This window comes from Eupeodes corollae, chromosome 1 (assembly GCF_945859685.1).
Source record: "Eupeodes corollae chromosome 1, idEupCoro1.1, whole genome shotgun sequence".
In the NCBI taxonomy this organism is placed as follows: domain Eukaryota; kingdom Metazoa; phylum Arthropoda; class Insecta; order Diptera; family Syrphidae; genus Eupeodes; species Eupeodes corollae.
Genome location: NC_079147.1, coordinates 295230013 through 295249190, shown reverse-complemented (window position 1 = coordinate 295249190; position 19178 = coordinate 295230013). Strand labels below are relative to the sequence as shown.

The 19178-nt window shown below is 34.6% G+C and overlaps 1 protein-coding gene and 1 long non-coding RNA gene across 10 annotated transcripts; one reads left to right on the top strand and one right to left on the bottom strand.

Annotated features, from left to right (window-relative positions):
• Nucleotides 1–8814: 8814 nt before the first annotated feature.
• Nucleotides 8815–11196, bottom strand: LOC129940781 (uncharacterized). 8 transcript variants are annotated; one of them, XR_008780755.1, is made up of 7 exons: nucleotides 11055–11196; nucleotides 10495–10984; nucleotides 10211–10438; nucleotides 9992–10156; nucleotides 9329–9427; nucleotides 9017–9259; nucleotides 8815–8956 (listed from the first exon to the last, which is right to left on the bottom strand). It is a non-coding gene; the product is annotated as an uncharacterized LOC129940781 (long non-coding RNA). The 8 variants fall into 8 exon arrangements; XR_008780754.1 differs by having other exon boundaries at nucleotides 8815–9262; XR_008780753.1 differs by having other exon boundaries at nucleotides 8815–9259.
• LOC129940780 (uncharacterized) lies at nucleotides 8870–16337 on the top strand. Of its 2 annotated transcripts, XR_008780752.1 has the most exons (3): nucleotides 8870–8992; nucleotides 9060–9270; nucleotides 16102–16337. XR_008780752.1 is itself a non-coding variant. In XM_056049258.1 (2 exons), the coding sequence occupies exons 1-2, from the start codon at nucleotides 9343–9345 to the stop codon at nucleotides 16146–16148; spliced, it is 5334 nt and encodes a 1777-aa protein (XP_055905233.1). In that variant the 5' UTR covers nucleotides 9322–9342; the 3' UTR covers nucleotides 16149–16337. The 2 variants fall into 2 exon arrangements, 1 of the variants encoding a protein (XP_055905233.1); XM_056049258.1 differs by lacking the exons at nucleotides 8870–8992; nucleotides 9060–9270 and adding an exon at nucleotides 9322–14629.
• Nucleotides 16338–19178: the final 2841 nt, after the last annotated feature.

Genomic DNA, 19178 nt, shown 5'->3' with positions numbered 1-19178 from the left:
GCCATGGGTATTCCATACAAAAACTACATAAACTTTTCAAAGACAATAACAATGTATAAAATTCTAAGACTCATATTTTCTGAAATTATGTTTAACTGATGAACATTTGGGAGCTCTTCAAATGTTTGATAAGATATTTCTACTGATCTGAAAGAGAAACCATGTCGACCAAAGACGGCGACGAAATTATTTGTAGACAAAAACTCAAACGACTGTCTAAAGACTCTAGACACTCATTATTATGATGGTCGTTCCAAAACAGCACAGTTTGTTTGTTAATTCGACGCTACCAGAGAGTTTCATGAATCCTCCTGTTCTTGAAAGCGTAAACGATTTTATGGGACGAATCTTCTTTTGGACTCGTGCAGTTGCAAAAGTACTGAAAGAACTTGACATACAAAAATTCCGTTGAAGAGGTATTCTTCAACGCTGGCAAAACCACTTCGTAAGCTTTTCACTCTTTCCAACTCCATATGTCTCTTTCCGATCAGATGGAAAACAGCATTTGTCCAGCCTATCCCTTAAAAGGGCGAATCCTCTTCACCCTTTAATTAAACATATATATCTCTTCTTTCAAAGGTCATGGTGATCAATTTTAAGCTTTATAAATATTTTGAAGAACGAAAGCTTCTTCATGACCGCCAGTATGGCTTTCGTAGCAATAGGTCCACTAATGATCTCATTTTTTTTCTCACCCAACAGCTTAAGAAATGTTTACATCGTTTTGGAGAAAGTTAAATTATCGCACTTGATGTTTCAAAGGCAGTTGATTAAGTTTGGCACCTCTCTCTTATCGAATATGCGTGCATTTGGTATTGATGAATCACTTCTTCGTTGGGTTAGTAATAACCTTTTGGACCGTTGAATTTAAGTAGTAATGGACAGGTTCAAACCTGATATATATCAAAACAAACGCTGGTATGCCCCAGGGGTCCGTTTTGTCTCCGATACTCTTACTTATTTTTATAAATGATCTTTTGTCTGAAACTTCTTACCCACTAAATTGTTTCGCTGATGACAGTGCCTACAGCTTTTCATATTCGTTTGTAGTAGTAGTCCTCATCCTTGTTCTTGGGATGTGGACTACCAACGGTAGCGTATAATAAGCTTATTAACTTCCCATAGGAAGTCATTGTAATGGGTCCTATTTGTCAAATTTAAAATTTTGAATTTTTTCGACATTTAAAGGTCCCTATGGTCGAAATAAAAGATTTTTGATGTCTGTGCGTGCGTATGTACGTACGTTCATACGTCTGTACATTCGTGACGTTTTTTTCGTTGTCCATAGTTCAAAAACGAGAAGAGATATCGAATTCAAATAAATTTTCTTATACAGAAAAAAGGCAGGAAGATGCAGAAAGGGCTCTCGAAAAAATTGCGTGGTTCGTTTTTTTACCACATCATTTAAAAAAAAGGTGAAAATGTTGGTTAAACCTAAATATCTTGCGAACAAAAAACGCTAGAGACTTGAATTAAATTTATATTATATATTGTAATGTAATACCAAATAAGTATATTTTTTGAAAAAATGCAATCAACAGTTTTTTTTATAAATCAAAAAACTGAAGCAATGCCACTATCCATGAGTGTTACTTGCATCGCGGAGACTGAGCATTACAAACCATTTGTTTTCTCAGATAATGCAAGAAGTTCTTTACCGCTTCTGACCTGGCTATAATTTATAAACCCGTTATTTTACCGAAATTCGGGTACAATTCCCATATCTAAAGTCTGAGAATAGCTTTTTATGTATTTTGTATATTCCTTAGTGCTATGGTACAATTGAATCAACATCGTATGTGATTCAACGGTCTTACGATAGTATTCAGTGACGCTATGCACATTTGCACAATAAAGCATTGATTGCTCTTGAGGACCCTTGCATTATCATTGCCAACTTATCACTCAGTCATTTCGGTATGCTGATTTAATATACACTGCATTGAATTTTGAAGTACAATACTATACTGTAGAAATGGCAGCGATTCTTTCTCGCAATGTCCCAATATTTAGTGTAGAACAATGAAACATTTATGACCACAGTATGCTTGCAGTTTTGGCAGGACAAGTTGAATTTTTTTTGATGCACCAGTTGGAACTGGCAAAACATTCCTTATTTCTCTAATTCTTAATAAAATACGATTGAATAATGGTATCGCAATGTCTGTTGCATCTTCTTATATTGCGGCAACTCTACTGGATGGAGGCAGCACAGCTCATTTAATATTTAAACTGTCACTTAATATTCAAAATAAACCAGATGCGATGTGCAATATAAAAACAATCATCCGTGGCCAAAGTGTAAAATTATCAGCTGAGATGAATTCACTATGGTGTAGTATAAGTCAAATGAAAGAATAAAACGTTCTTTAGTCACAATATATGTAAGAATTCTTTATTAGGCTTGATGTTGCTAGTTACAAAGACAATGTGTGACTGACTATACTTAAACTAACTTAATAACTATTTAACCTACAAGAGTGAGAGAGACATATAATTCATACAACATCTCCCTTTTGAGAATAAAAACAAATTATAAGAATTCATTACACAAATTGTTGCTATTCATAAAGTAAAAATAATAATAAATAAAACTGAACAATAAACTTAACTAACTTCATGTCAATATTACAATTTTTATTTTTATTTTTATTTTATTAAACTCAATCTACATTTTTCTTTTCCTTATTTTTTTTTTTACTTATTGATAAGTAGAGTAAATTTTATTTAATTTAATTAACATTTTTCTTCATTTTTGTTTTTATATTTTTTTTTAAATATTTTTTTTAAATAAAATAAATAATTTTAACTTCATTTAAATCGAAAGTGTGGTAATAGCAAGTTAATTTCGATTATTTCAATATTTCAATTATTTGATGTGATCTCTTGGATATGTTAACCTCTTAGGCGGAGTTGTTTTTCTGCCGAAACTAGTTGTGCTTGAGGAAGGCAGAATTTCCTCTGTGGGTGAGGTTTCCTCAACCTCATTCAGAGCAGAAGTTGGATTTGATACTATTTCAGATTTTGTTTCCATTATATGTTGCCTATTTCGTCTATAAGTGTTACCTTCGTTATCTTCAATAATATAAGACTTAGGTTCTTGGCATTTATCTATAACTATACCAGGAGTCCAATACGACGTAGGAGTTTTCTTATAGTGTACTTTCTGTCCTTTATTTAATGGTTTTAGAGATTTAGACGTTTTATCGTATAAAGCTTTTGATTTTTCATTATTGACAGTCTATTGATTTTGAAAGATAATTTTCTGACATTGCAGGTATTTGGTTCGAAGCTTTCGCGACATAAGAAGATGGAATAACTATACGATTTGACTTTAACAAAATATCATCAATGACATGCAACTCGTCTTTGATGTTATAATAAGGCATGCATTCTTTAATAACAGATTTTTTATCATTTGGCCAACCGATTTGTATGTACTTTTTAGCCTTTGAAAAAATATCGTCATTATTGCTAGCTTCTTTGATTTTTTGTAACCTTTCTTGTGAAACAGACAACATTGAAATCAATAAATTGCAATGAAGTGTTAAATCATTGTCAAACTCAGTTAGTCTTTATTTTTCTGACAATGGCGCTCTGGAAAGTGTATCAGCGGTATACATATATTTCCCAGGCTTGTAAACTACCTGCAAATCATAAGACTGTAAACGAAGCATAAATCTTTGAAGACGAGCGGGGACTTCATATAATGCTCTTGTAAAAAATGGAACGAGCGGTTTATGATCAGTCTCGACAATGACACGCTTTCCATAAATATATTGATGGAATTTGATACACCCAAATAGAATGGCAAATAGCTCTTTCTCAATTTGAGCATAATTTTGTTGACTCGATGTCAGAGTTGCTGAAGCATAAGCGATTGGGCTATTATCGTGCTATATTACTGCACCTACCGCACCTTTTGACGCATCGACTGAGAGTGTTATAATTTTGTTAGGGTCATAAAAGGTTAAAATTAAAGCAGTAGATATAAGAGTTTTAAGCATGTTAAATTCTTTTTCATGCGCTTCAGTCCAATGCCATGCTACGAGTACCTCTTTCTTTAAAAGTTGACGAAGATTACTATTTTGAACTGACAAATCTTTTACAAAACTACCTAAATGAGTAACCATGCCTAGAAATCTTTGTAGTTCATAGACGGACGTAGGACGGGACATTTCACAAATGGCTTTGACTTTTGAGTCATCTGGACGGACACCATGCTGATTAAAAATATAGCCAATAAACTTGACCTCATTTAGACAGATTTTAGATTTTTCTTTATTGAATTTCAGACCAATCTCTCGAGCTCTTTGTAAAACTTTTTGTAAATTATATTATGTTCAATGTATATTTCAACATCATCTATGTATATCACTAAAATGTTTAATCATTTCAACATGAAAGATTTCGGGTGCTGCGTTGATTCCAAAAGGAAGACGTAAGAAACGATATCTTCCAAATGGAGTAATAAATGTACACAATTTGGAACACTCGTCATCTAATGGAATAACCCAGAATCCTGAATTCGCATCTAATGTTGTGAAATATTTTGAACCATTTAATTTGGATTTTATCTCTCAATATTTGGAAAAACAAAATGTGCTCTGAGAATGGCTTTGTTTAAATTTCTTCGGTAGCTTTACAAACTTTATCAATAGATTTGTATAACACCAAGTCATCATATAACAAATGTTGCATCTTGAGATTTAATTAGTTGTTATCAAACAACATTACGCCATAGTGGCTATGAGTTGCGGCAATTCAAAAAGATGCAACAGCCATTGCGATACCATTATTAGATCGTATTTTGTCAAGAATTAGTGAAATAAGGAATGTTTTGCCACTTCCACCTGGTGCATCCAAAAAAAAAGAATTCATCTTGTCCTGCCGAATCTGCGAGCATGATATGGTCATAAATGGTTCTTCATTCGTTAGTGGGACAATTTGAGTGACAATCGCTGCCATTTTTACAGTAGTATATTGTAGTTAACGATTCAATTCACTGTCTATTAAATCAGATGCATTTCGATTTGGTGAATGCATACCGAAGAGGCTGAGTGGTAAGTGGACAATGATAACGCGAAGATCCTCAATAGCAATCAATGCTTTATTGTTCATACGGAGAGAATTGAAAAATCAATAATTGCTAAATTTTGGGTTGCAATTTACGAAAATCCTTTGTTTAGCGAATCAAGACGATTTCATTACAAAATCAATGAGAAAGTTGTAATTCAAAGCGTCACCGAATATTATCGTAAGATCGTTGCACCGTGTACGATGTTGATGCAAATAAACCATAGCACTTAGGAATATAAAAAGTAGATTAAAACCTATTCTCATACCTTCCGAATGTATACGCAAAATTTCATTGAAATTGGTTAAGCCGTTTCGGAGGATTATGGCAACTAACACTGTGACGGGAGAATTTTACATATTAGAGATAAAAACCTCAAATAAATATTACTCAAAGTTGGTAAAAATTGATTTTCGACTCAAAGATCTATTAAAAATATGAGATTATGGCTTCAAACTTATTTTCTCTTATAAGAAATATTGTTTTCAATATTCGGTAACATTTTGAGAAAAATCGAATTGATAATTTTTTAACAAAAATAAAAACCTACAAAAAAACAATGCTAAAGCTTGCTAAAAATGTAATTTTGACTCTAATATCTTCTCAAAAATTAAAAATATTGGCTTCAAACTTATTTGATCTCACAAAAATGTTTTCGACATTCAATTAATTTTTGATAAGAATTCAACAGTCCGTTTTTTCATGAAAAAAAATAAAATCTACAAAAAAACAGTAAACATTTGGTAAAAATGACGTTCAGTTCTCGATATCACGTGAACAATAGAAGGTATTGACTTCAAATTCATTTCATTCATCCAATTTGTATTTACTTATATGAGAAATAAAAACTTTTAAGAAATGCTAATAAAATTGGTAAAAACTGCTTAACGACTAAAAAATCTCATTAACAAAAATAAATTTTGAAATCATACTATTTCATCATAATGTAAAATATTGTTATTCTTTTTAATTTTTTTAGAATCATTCAATTGACAACTTTTTTAACAAAACACGAAAAGCTACAAACTTTATAAGCAAGATAAATCGACAGAACGGATGAGAAGTTATCAGTGTGTGTTGCATCCCAGCCTCTTTTTGAAATTTAATATGTATTTATAAGCTTTCAATTTTTAGTTGTCTTTTAAAGCCTAGTTCCATTGTGATACTAAAATCAAGTCCGACCCTAGACATAGTGAAGTCATGATTTTATTTCATCCTTTTCAAAATCAAATGGGGTGGCGCAACAGTCCGTTGTGAACCAGGGCCTAGTGACTTACAACTCTCAACCATTCCTGTGTGCGAGTACTGTTGTCAGGAATGGAAGGGACCTACAATTTTGGGCCGAATCCGAACGGCTAGTTTGAGAAAGCACTTTTTCATGACAAGAATTACTCTTGAAGGATTTGTCAATTCCTCGCAAGAGGCAGTACCCGCGAAAATAAATTTTTTAAATTAAGCTGTCACAGGCAGGGATTGAACCCAAGACCCCTTGCATGACAGTCCAACGCACTAACCATCATGCTACGGGTACTTTCATCCTTTTACTTTTATATTTATTTTAAACCTTTTTTAAAATTGTTTATTGATTTATTTCTAGAACCATAATTAATCATTCTTTAGACTAAACACAGATTGTTAAGCCAATGACAAATAATCACTTTCATTCCACGAATCAAAACAAACTTTGACAAACAACCCTTTGTGATAACGACTTATGACTTATCTTCAAATAATTAACGCATTTCATTTGAAAACATTATAATCTTTAAGCCTTTCTCTATAGAAAAAACCCTTTGTCTTAAGCATAAAGGATTATTATACCTCTACCCAAATGTATGATCTGACACGCCTTTTGTCCATCATAACATAGGTATGCATACATTGACCTAAATATCTATTATTAAAAATTTACATGTGCTAATCCAGTATGTGTATAAGGCCTTTACATGCTTGATTTAAATTTAATTCTAAATACATAATAAACATCATCATCGCACCGTGCCTAATGACCAAGCGAAAAGATTATGGGTTCCAACTCAAATCAACTGCGGCCCCAGACCAAATGGAAGACGACGACGTCATCGACCTTATCTGGAATTCCGTCTGCAAAATCACGCATCCCAATTCCCAATGACTCATTCTAAAGAGGCTATAATTTTGTTTTTAGGTTTTGTTTCATTGCTTCTTCAACTTCTAGACAGGGTTGCCGCTTTTTGTTTTGTTTTTGTTATTACAAATTTGTATCAGTTTAGTACCGAAAAATTGAAGAAGTTTGAAATTCTTGTGAGAAGCTTAGAATTAGTTTGTTCTTAGACCAACTCTCCCATTTAAGGTCTCTCTAATATTTGAAAAACGAACTTTTAAAAATTTTAAATGGTCAACTAGGACCTCAAAAATTATATGTCAAAATGTTATGGCCGGAAAAATCTTGATATCATTAAATTTTAGATTTGAAGTTGTTACAAAATTGTTTATGATTTTCTTTACATTTTTAAGACTTCTAAAGTGCAACATTTTATATAAAATCAATTTATTTCAAAATCCTTCGTAATTCTTTAGGTGTGATTAAAAAATTACAAGAGCAGCAACGGCCAGACTGTGGACTTTGAAAAAAGATGGTGTCATCGCTGCCATTTTGAAATTAATCGCTTCAACAATATTATTGTAAACAATCACTGGTATTCTAGGGATCAAAAAAGCAAGTATACGCCATAGTGCACCACAGTTAAATTTAAGTTTTCAGAAAAAGTTTAAAACTCTGACAACTGTGGCAACCCTACTTCTAACAAAGAGTGAAACGTCTAAGAATTTCTTAGGGGACTTGGTCAAGTTATATTGCGAAATCCTAACTAGGTGTAGCCACGGTAGAGGTACTGCAAAAGATTCTCAATATTTTAGTCATCCAAGTAGCCTAAGACAGAGAGAAAATACAACACAAAAAAATTAAACGCGGGGTAAGACCAAAGTGCGCGAACACACTTCCAAAGAAGGAGCGTAAAAAGGGCGGGTGATTTTTTTTATTTGCATGCCAAGATACAACAACAACTGCTTTCTTATGAAATATGATCTCAAAGTTTTGGGTCTAAAGATGCGAGAGTTTCTTCTCCTGCTGTTTTACTACTGCTGCTGTCGTTTGTATATCTGAAACCGGTGCTGGTGCCGGTGCCGGTGATGGTGCTGGTGCTGGTGCTTGAGTTGCTTCCAAAGACCCTCATTCTCAATTCTTTTGTTATATTATGGTTGGTTACACCTTTTCATTCGATTCCCAGATCCCAGTGCCAATTCCGATAATGATCTGTTCATTCGGCCCCTCTTTTCTTTTTCGCTTTTGTGGATTGTGTTGAGCTAAGAAACAGAACGCCACCCACCAACTAGTCTTCAATTTGATTGTTTTTATAAAGTTATATAATTGTAAATGTCAAATTCAAATTCTGCTTATCATGTTTCATTTTTATTGTTGTACCATTATGCCTATTTTGTGACAATAATGTCAAGAAAATAAATCATTCTTCTTTATAACGTTGGAACGAAAAGATCGTCTTTTATTTTAATTTATCGGCGAAACATTTGGTCCTATCGAGCCGAATTAAACTAATACGACATATATACATATCATCAAAGTTGATTGTGATAAATATACAGATAGTAAATCTTAAAGACTGTGATAAATAAAGTAAAATAATAATACTGTGATATAATCAAAACAAAATACTGTGATAAAAAATACAAATTGTGAGTGTACGTCGAGCGTCATCGAGCATACTGTCCAGTGAAGTACCCATACGTTGTCTTGTCCTGCGGAGCATCCAGTCAGTGTCCTGTCCAGCGGAGTTCCCAAACAGTGTCCTGTCCAGCGAAGTACCCAGTCAGCATCTCAGCCTGCAATTAATCAACACAATTAATTTATAAATTCATGTGAGTAATTATATCAAATTATACAAAGTGCAATAAACGTAACAAAGAAAATCAATATTTTTTGGAGAATTTAACCACCAAATGTGATATTGGATTGCCGTTGCTTCATAACTGTTGTCCGTTATAACTGTTGCTGCATTACCGTTGTCACCGTTATTACCGTTGTCACCGTTTTAACTGTTGCCATCATTATCACCGTTCATCATTACTGTGCAGAAACTGTGGAGAATTTGTCGAAATCATCGTGTGGAATTTTCATCATTTATCCTGCTTTTAAAGTGAGTGCAATAATTTTTATATTTATCATATCATATATTGAGTGTTATATATACATACATACATATATTACAATGAGTGAATCAGCCTCAATGAAATTATTTAAGAAAACTTGTGCTCAAGTCAAAAAGAGTTTCACGAGTTATAAAAATTTGGGTGCTGAAAGAAAATCCAAGAGTTATTTGCATGTTCGATTGAGTGTTTTAGATGATAACTACAAGAAAATTAGTAGTCTTTTCGATGACATTCAGAAATCAGATGAAAGCGAAGATGTAGCGGATAAGTGTGAAGAATTATATGATTTCATTGTCGAAATGTGTCTCTGTTATAAATCAGACATTCTAAACGATTTAGAAGAATTGGTGAAGTTAGATGGTGGTCAATCTGGTGAAGCCACTAGAAAGGTAGAAAGGAATGATGAATCTCATTTTAATAGTACTATGAAAACACCACATGTACATGAGATTAAGCTTCCTCGTATAACTCCTCCAACCTTTTATGGAGATTACAATACTTGGCGTCCTTTCCATGACCTTTTTGTGTCATTGATACACAACAATTCTTCTTTATCGAATATCGAGAAATTGACATATTTAAAATCATGTTTAAAGGGTAATGCTGCATCATTATTAGACTATTTAGAGGTTAATAATGATAATTATGATGAGGCTTGGGAAATTTTGACAACACGCTACGACCACAAAAGAATTTTAGTCAACTCACAGTTAAAATCATTTTTTGAGCAGCCAATAATTAAGGTTGAAACGTCAGATTCCATCAAGTGTCTGTTAGATAAATCGAAAGAAGTGCTTCATGCTTTGAAGAACTTAGGTGTGCCAGTAGAAAGTTGGGATGTTTTCGTGATTTTCACATTGCTACAAAAACTACCTATAAAAACACAACAGTTATGGGAAGAAAAGCTTGGATTAACAAAGGAGCTACCTTCTTTCCATGAATTTTCAGTTTTTTTGGAAACTCGTTTTCGTTCTTTAGAAGTTGTTTGCCAATCAGGGTTGAAGTCACTAGATTCCACTAGTAAGGAACCATCTAAATTCAAACCAAGAGTATTTCACTTGAATTCTACAAGGAAGGATACTCGTAGTTGTGCAGTATGTCATCGCGGTCAGCATACACTTCGCTCTTGTTACTCATTTTTAGATTTGGATGTACCTGAAAGAATGAAGATAGTTAAACAAATAGGAGTTTGTGAAAATTGTTTGGCTTACAACCATAAAACATTCAAATGTCCGAGTGAGAAACGATGTTATCACTGCAGACAGAAACATCACTCACTTTTACACGATTCTCATTCTACTCAGCAGTCCTTTAACAATCAACCTTCATTTTCTCAAGATTCACAGTTCAACAATTCACAGCCGTCTAATTCGCACAATTCACAACCACATCGTAGAAATCCAATACCAGTTTCAAATCAAAATAGCTATCCAGTATCAACACAAATCAATCCAAACGCTCCAGCATTTCATCCAGGTAGTGATCAAGCTTCATCAACGAACACCACTCGCAGTTATCACCTCTCAAATCAAGCGAATTCTTTCGTTCTACTTGCCACAGCAGTAGTTCAGATTCAGTCATTGAACGGAGAGTTTGTGAATTTGAGAGCGCTGATAGATCCAGGTTCAGAAGCAACATTCATCACCGAAGCAGCAGCACAACAACTTAATTTAAGAAAATGTCGTACCCTTGTCGAAGTCTCTGGATTTGGAAATAACAAAACAGGTTCTTGTCAAAGTTTTGTCAACATAAAATTAAAATCGATACATACCTCATTTGAGATAGGTGCTAGGGCGTTCGTTTTTAAAACTTTAACTGGTTTACTTCCCAATAAAGAGTTTCTTCCACATCAATGGACCCATATTCAGGGTTTGAGTTTAGCCGATCCCTCATTTCACAAACCTGCTAACGTTGACTTGCTATTAGGTAGTGATGTTTTTAGTGAAATAGTTCTGCCGGAGATAGTCAGGGGAACAGAAGCAGTTGCTCCAATTGCTCAAAACACTCAACTTGGATGGATAGTCTTTGGTAAGGTACCTGTCGAAACATTTCGGATACACTTGCAGTTTGTCGACATCGATTCACAACTTCGCAAATTTTGGGAAATTGAAGAAACACCGTTCGATGAACCTGAAGCTGCGGAAGACGCTGCTTGTGAGAAGCATTTTCAGATGAACACCTGCCGTTTACCAGATGGAAGATTTGAAGTTGCCTTACCATTCAAGGACGGTGATAGACCTGCACTTGGGAACAGTCAGCAAGGAGCCTTTAGAAGATTTCTTCAACTCGAACGAAGACTCAACAACAATCCAGAGTTACACAAACAATATGCAGCTTGCATTTCCGAGTACCTTCAACTAAATCACATGGAAGAAGTAGATGTCAGCCAAGGAATTCTTAATTCACCATTCTATTATGTCGTGCCTCATCATGCTGTATTTAAGGAGTCCAGTACCACAACGAAGTTGCGAGTAGTTTTTGATGCTACCTTCAAAACTTCTGACGGAACGTCCTTGAACGAACATCTTTTGGTTGGACCTAAGACACAATTAAACATTATGGACATCATTTTAAAATGGAGAACTTTTAAGATTACCTTGACAGCGGACATTGAAAAAATGTACCGGCAAATTCAAATGAGAGACCAAGACACGCTTTATCAGCTAATTTATTGGAGAAGTGACAACCAGAGTCCTTTGAAGCTGTATCGTTTAAAAACAGTAACTTTTGGAACCGCATCTGCTCCTTACTTGGCAACACGTACTTTGAATAAGCTCGCTGATGATGAAAGGCAAAATTATCCATTAGCAGCTGATATGATAAGACAAGACATGTACGTTGATGATTTAGTAAGCGGAGCAGACTCAATTTACGAAGCTCAACAGAAAGTGACCGAAATCAACCAACTCTTATTATCAGCTGGCTTCCATCTTCGGAAATGGGCCAGTAATTTTGAAGAAGCTCTTGTGAACATCGCTCATCAAGACCGTGCAGTTGATTTCATGCTACCCTTTGAGTCAGCAGAACACATCAAGACTCTTGGAATCAAATGGGTTCCTTACAGTGACTCCTTTTCTTTTCAGTGGACCATATCCGAATCAGTAGAAGTCACCAAACGAGAAGTTCTTTCAACTATTGCCAAACTTTTCGATCCCCTTGGATGGATTTCACCATGTGTGATTTTGGCAAAAATCATTATGCAAAAGTTATGGGTGAAGGGTTTGGCATGGGATGCACCTGTTCCGCCAGAACTGCAGCGAGAATGGTTATCTCTACAAACACAACTACCAGTACTTCAAGATATCAAAATTCAACGTTGGATACAAACTGAAAAGAATAATTTAAAAGTAGAATTACATGGATTCAGCGATGCTTCAATGAAGGCTTATGGAGCTGTAGTTTATTTACGAACCTTGGACAAAAATAATAAAATTCACACCAACCTTGTTATGTCGAAAACTAGAGTTGCACCACTCAATACTATATCGCTTCCTCGACTTGAATTATGTGGTGCTGTGATGTTAGCTCGACTTTTAAACTATGTTCAAAAGGTCTTAAAATTAAATGATGTCAAAACGTTTGCGTGGACGGATTCTATGATAACTTTATGTTGGATTGCTGCACCGCCATCAAAATGGAAAACATTTGTTAGTAACAGAGTTGCCGAAATACAGAGATTAACAAATGTCAACATCTGGAATCATGTTCCTACAAAACAGAACCCAGCAGATTTTGCGTCCAGAGGAGTTTCACCATTGGAACTTAAAGACAACTGTCTTTGGTGGCGAGGACCAGACTACCTTCAATCCGATTGGAAGTTTTCGAGCCCAAGCTCAACATCATCGTTTAAAACCGAAGAAGAAATGCGTCCAGAAAAAATCCACCTGCATTGCGTCGTTGAAACTGAAAATGAAGTACAAAAATTAATTAACAAAATTTCAGATTTTAAACAACTCGTACGAACCATTGCTTACTGCCGGAGGATTGCATTCTTTTTTGTTAAAAAATTATCACAAGACCAGTTAAAAAGCCCAATTTCAACAATCGACATTAGAAATGCAACCTTTAATTGCATTAGAGTAGTACAGAGACAGCACTTTTCAGAAGTATTCAAGGATTTGACAAAGCATCCAACATCAGGTAAACATTTTGGATCATTAAATCCCTTTATTGACAGTCATGGAATACTACGAGTAGGAGGACGTTTACAAAATTCAAATTTACAATACGAACAGAAACATCCAATTATTTTAAAATCTAGCAATGTCTTCACAGAACTTTTGATTAGGGAGGCGCATGAAAACACTTTCCATGGTGGAATACAGCAAACGATCGCATATATAAGGACAAAATATTGGATTTTCAACCTAAAAACTAGTGTTAAAAAATATATTCACCACTGTACTATCTGTTTTCGTTTTGGAGCGAAACCGTTACAGCAATTAATGGGAAATCTTCCAGCTCCCCGAGTAAGAATCTCGCGTCCATTTACCCACACCGGGGTAGACTATGCTGGACCGATAGATGTCAAATCTTGGAAAGGCCGTGGAGGAAAAACGTTCAAAGGATATTTCTCCATATTTGTATGTTTAGCAACCAAGGCAATACACCTTGAAGCTGTCACCGATATGACAACTCAAACTTTTTTGGCAGCCTTTCGAAGATTTACAGCACGTCGAGGTATTTGCACAGAAATCTACAGTGACTGTGGAAAAAACTTCGTAGGAGCGAATTCCGAACTTCAAAAAATGCTGAAGGCCGCAAATTTCGACTGGAAGCAAGTCCAATTAGCAACAACCAACATCGGAACAAAGTGGAATTTTATTCCTCCCGCTTCCCCGCACTTTGGAGGTCTATGGGAAGCAGGAGTGAAATCCGTTAAATTTCACTTAAAGCGGATCGTTAGGAACGAGACCCTTACATTTGAGGAACTCAGCACACTTCTAACTCAAATAGAAGCATGTTTAAATTCGAGGCCTCTATGTCCTTTATCCGACAACTTTGAAGACTTCGCCATTTTAACACCAGCACACTTTCTAATTGGAACATCAAGTTTTCTTGTACCAGAAGCAGATATAAACGACGAAAAAATTACTCATCTAAATAGATGGAATAAAATGCAAGCAGCCGTCAACTCATTCTGGAGGCAGTGGAGCGGAGAGTACTTATCTCGAATGCAACGTCGACCAAAATGGTTACACCAACAGCCACAACCTCAAGTTGGAGATTTAGTATTGCTAAAAGATGAACGCCTGCCACCATCGCAATGGGCTCTTGCACGTATTACCTCACTAGTACAAGGAGCTGATAAGCTTACTCGTGTCGTAACTATAAAAACAAAATCAGGTGAATTCAAAAGACCAATAACTAAAATATGCCTTCTACCCTGTAACAAATCTTTCGACGAAAACTCAATTATTTAACCATGAGAAATTATATTACTGAATCAATAACAAAACAATATCTCATTTAGAACCAAAACATGCACTCACTAAAACACTCAAAATCGAAATACACACTCAGTCAAAATCGAAATACACACTCAGTCAAAATCGAAATACACACTCAGTCAATCAATCGAATACAATCAATCGAATACAAACACTCAGTCAACCAATAAATATGAATCAGTCAATCAGAATATAACATTCATATTTCAGATTATCACAGTCATGCAATTCTAATGTTGTCACAGAAAATCAAAATATTCAACATTAGACATTCAATTGCACAATTCAGAAAATGTTACTCACAGAAAATCAGCATTAAACGTATTGAGATATTGCATTTTTAAACAATTTAAATCTATCACCCACAATTACACAGTATCATACTCATTTATCACAGCAGAAAACATAAGTATCACACGTACTAAAAAACACCTAAACAATTTAATTAACATTGTTATATTATCATTAATGTCATCAAGAACATTCTTCATTTAATAACAAATAAATAATCACATATAAATTCATCACATTTAAAATCACATTCAACTCTAATTCAAATATAAATCAACAAAACAATCATCTATAACTAAGTTTAAGCAATCATTAAAACATTAAATATTAAAACGATGTCAACCAAATCAACAAAAAAAACAACAATTTTTTTTTTTCTAAAAATATTCTAAAACACCCCACTGTTATCGTCGATTAACTTAATTAATACAAAAAATTAATAATAATACAGTCCACTAATAATATCATAATAATAAAAAAAAATATATTTTTTTTGAAACCAATAAGGGACCTTTAGTCTGCAACGAATGGAATTTTACTCAATGGAGATACGAAATACACACGAACATGTACTTTCCTTATGGGCAACACACGCACTCGTATATTTCTTATGAGAAACACACAAACCTGTGCATTTCTTATGGGAAACACACAAACCTGTGTATTTCTTATGGAAGAGTAAAATGCAACTAATTACGCTATTATACTAAACTTACCTACAATATTAACACAAAATTTAAAAAAAAACTTACCCTTATTTAGCAGCACACACCACAGATAAATATTTAACAATTTATTTATTATTTATAACAAAATAACACAATTTAATATCACTGATAAACAAACTTGAACACAATTTACAAATTTACAAACAACAAACAACGAAGCGAAAATCAAGGTGCACGGACTAGAATGAGACAACTATAGTCACATTGGAAATTTAATATCTGACGTTCAGCCAGATCTGTTTGTTTGAACTTTTCTGTTTATGTCTCTGTACCTAACCTAGTGCTATATGTTTTATTTTTTTTTGAATCGTATTAATCATTTAATTTTATCGTTTCATGATGTCTCAAGACGAAGATGGAGTTGAGAACTATGTTCACGCCGGGGAGGAATGTTGAGCTAAGAAACAGAACGCCACCCACCAACTAGTCTTCAATTTGATTGTTTTTATAAAGTTATATAATTGTAAATGTCAAATTCAAATTCTGCTTATCATGTTTCATTTTTATTGTTGTACCATTATGCCTATTTTGTGACAATAATGTCAAGAAAATAAATCATTCTTCTTTATAACGTTGGAACGAAAAGATCGTCTTTTATTTTAATTTATCGGCGAAACAGATTGTGTTGGCTTAGGCTTTGGAAAACGGTGCATGCCGAATGCCTGATGATGAAATGATTTGCGTTTCTCAAGAAATCGCGTGCATGATCTTTGTTCCGAAAAAAAAAAATTGAATATAACCTACACAAGAGGAAAAAGACGGCAGCGGCAGCGTTGAAGACACACAGTGGCAGATGTCTGAAAAGGTAGAGTGGCCTGCCCTGGGCAAACCAGGCCATTGACATGTACATTCGTCGTACGATAGCATATTTCGAGATGATAATGCGGTGCAGTTAAGTATGGTGAGGGTTGCACGAATGAATGACGACGATAATAACAATGATGATGATGAGTCATATTGGCAGCTCGGGTATGGTGTGGCAATGAATGGCGTGAATATTGTTACCTTAACTTACATAGCCTGATGGGATAATGAAACAGAAAATTGCTCGAAATGACAAAAACTTAAGTATTTTAGATATGAGGGTTCTTGAAATGTGTGTTTCCCCCTTAAAAAAAAATTAAAAATACAGAAATATAAATAAGGCATTGTGCAATTAGGCTCTTCTTTTTTATTATAGAATTCGTCTGATCCAATTATTTCGTTCCGGGAAATATTTTGATATTTTGAGTTAGTGGGAAGAATAATAAAACATGTGTAAAAGATATCAAATATTAGTCCATTTTTCTAAACACTTTTTAATACTCGTATAAATTTGGTTCGTAAACTTGGTTGTTGGGCGCCATTCGAATAAATAAATCAATGTAAATGTTTTGTTTTCTTTTATTAAATATATGACACAATTGTTGTTGTAGTCTTATACTAGTACGGCTGAAAGTTCAAGGTCTTGTAAGTTGACCACACTGCTTAACTATATTCAAGAGAAGCTTAGGAACGTAATAGGCTTTTCACACCAAGTCTAAAACCCGGTTTTCGTGGAATTATCGGTTTTGACGGAAAACCTACATCGAACTTTTAAGTTTTCCCCCACATTTTTGGTAAACCACAAGTTTTCGTTAACCACAAGTTTTATATAAAACCTCTCAAAAACTATTAGCAATTCAAAGTTGAACTAAACAATCAATCCTTTTGAAACATTCAGCGCTCCAATTAATATAAACAAAACAGCTGATGGCTGCTGTCAAAACGAAGTAATAGTATTTATAAAATTTCCTTACAAAATAAGAATTATTTCTTTTTGTTTTTTGTTTACAGAATATGGACGAGAAGAAAACAAAAAAAAGGAAACTTTGGGGGAGCTGCGTGGCAACAGAAGAAATTGCGGGAAAATTTGCCAACGTCGAGAATAAAAGCTCCGGTGACTATTTGCGGCACTAGCGGTTCTTTTATGATCCTCCAGAGTTTTAAACGCTCTTTGTAAAGCGAGGAACCAGAATTCACTATGGCTACTGGCGTGACGACCCCAAGGACGAGGAAGACTTCCTCATAGTTCGTAAAGACGTTTCCAAGGGATGAGTCTTCCAACTCGTCGCCACAAATATGTTCGATGCTTTCGCTTCTTACCTAGAGAAAGACTTTCCGGTAACTCCGTTCAATTACAAGGATTTGGGAGATATGAGAAAGGTGAAAGAAAATCTCTGTTGGAGGCTATGTCCTAGCGGGCTAGGAAAATTTGCGCCAAAACATTCCCTCAATGTCTGAATCGTTGTTCCAGTAAATAAAATCACAACAGTGGGCTATCGCCCCTTGATGGACAGCGATACCAGCATCAAGAAGATCCTCAGTACTTTGGACAAGTCAGGTGAGTACTCAAAAGAAGAAGCCAAAGAGATAGTCATGGAGAAATTGCAACCCATCATAACAGCTTCAGTGATCGCTCTGGATGAGTGTGTACAAATCGTGAACTAGGAATTGACCTTTTCTGCTCCGGCCATAAGGACCTACACAACATCGTTCAAAATCTTCTCAACCCCGCCTATAAGTTGCTCGAACTGCCACAATATAAGGCGATTCTGAAGGGACATTTGGCCAGCAGAAGCAATAGTCATAAGCTCAATATTTTGGATTGAATTTGTTGTGAAAGAAAAAGAAAATTTTAATTTTTATAGTAACAATTTTCTAAATATTAACAAGTCTTCTTATAAAAGTAAACAGCCAGAAGTTGATTTATACTTTTAAAAATTTAATCGAAACTAAGTCATTTATAAATAAAATTTGACCCTAATGGCTTTCTTGAGGGACGCCAGAATTTACAACAAGTTGATTAGAATAGTCTTTACGAAATAAAACAATATAAATTCTATTTTTTTTAAATACAATTAGATTCAATTTAAGAAGTTGTTAAGATCTTAATTGCTTAGCTTTAAAATTATGTATTGTGACACAGCTTGTCAAAGGCTTTACTAAAATCAGCAAAAAGATACTCGGCTTGTCCATATTCTTCAAAAACATCTAAACAAAAGGATGTAAAGTTGAATAAATTAGGTACTGCAGATATCTTTTAAACAAAACCTTGCTATAAGTCTATAGTTAATTACTTTTTTAGCAACTTTCTTGTGCCAAGGTATAATGTGTTCACTTTTATAAATATAAGGAAAAGCGAACTTTTTAAGGACTCATTAAAGAGAACATAAAACTTAGTAACTCACCCATCAGACTTCTCTATCTAGCCCAGTCCCTAGATATCTAAAGTTTCGCGCCATACCTGATTCGCTCTCCTGTGGGTGTGAATTTGAAGACTTTCCGGGCCGGACCATTGGTTTCCATGCGGTTTACGTGACCCATCCATCTCAGTCGCTGGACTTTTACCCTTCTGGCTAAGTCTTTGTCGCTGTATAGCCCGTACAGCTCGTCATTTCATCTTAT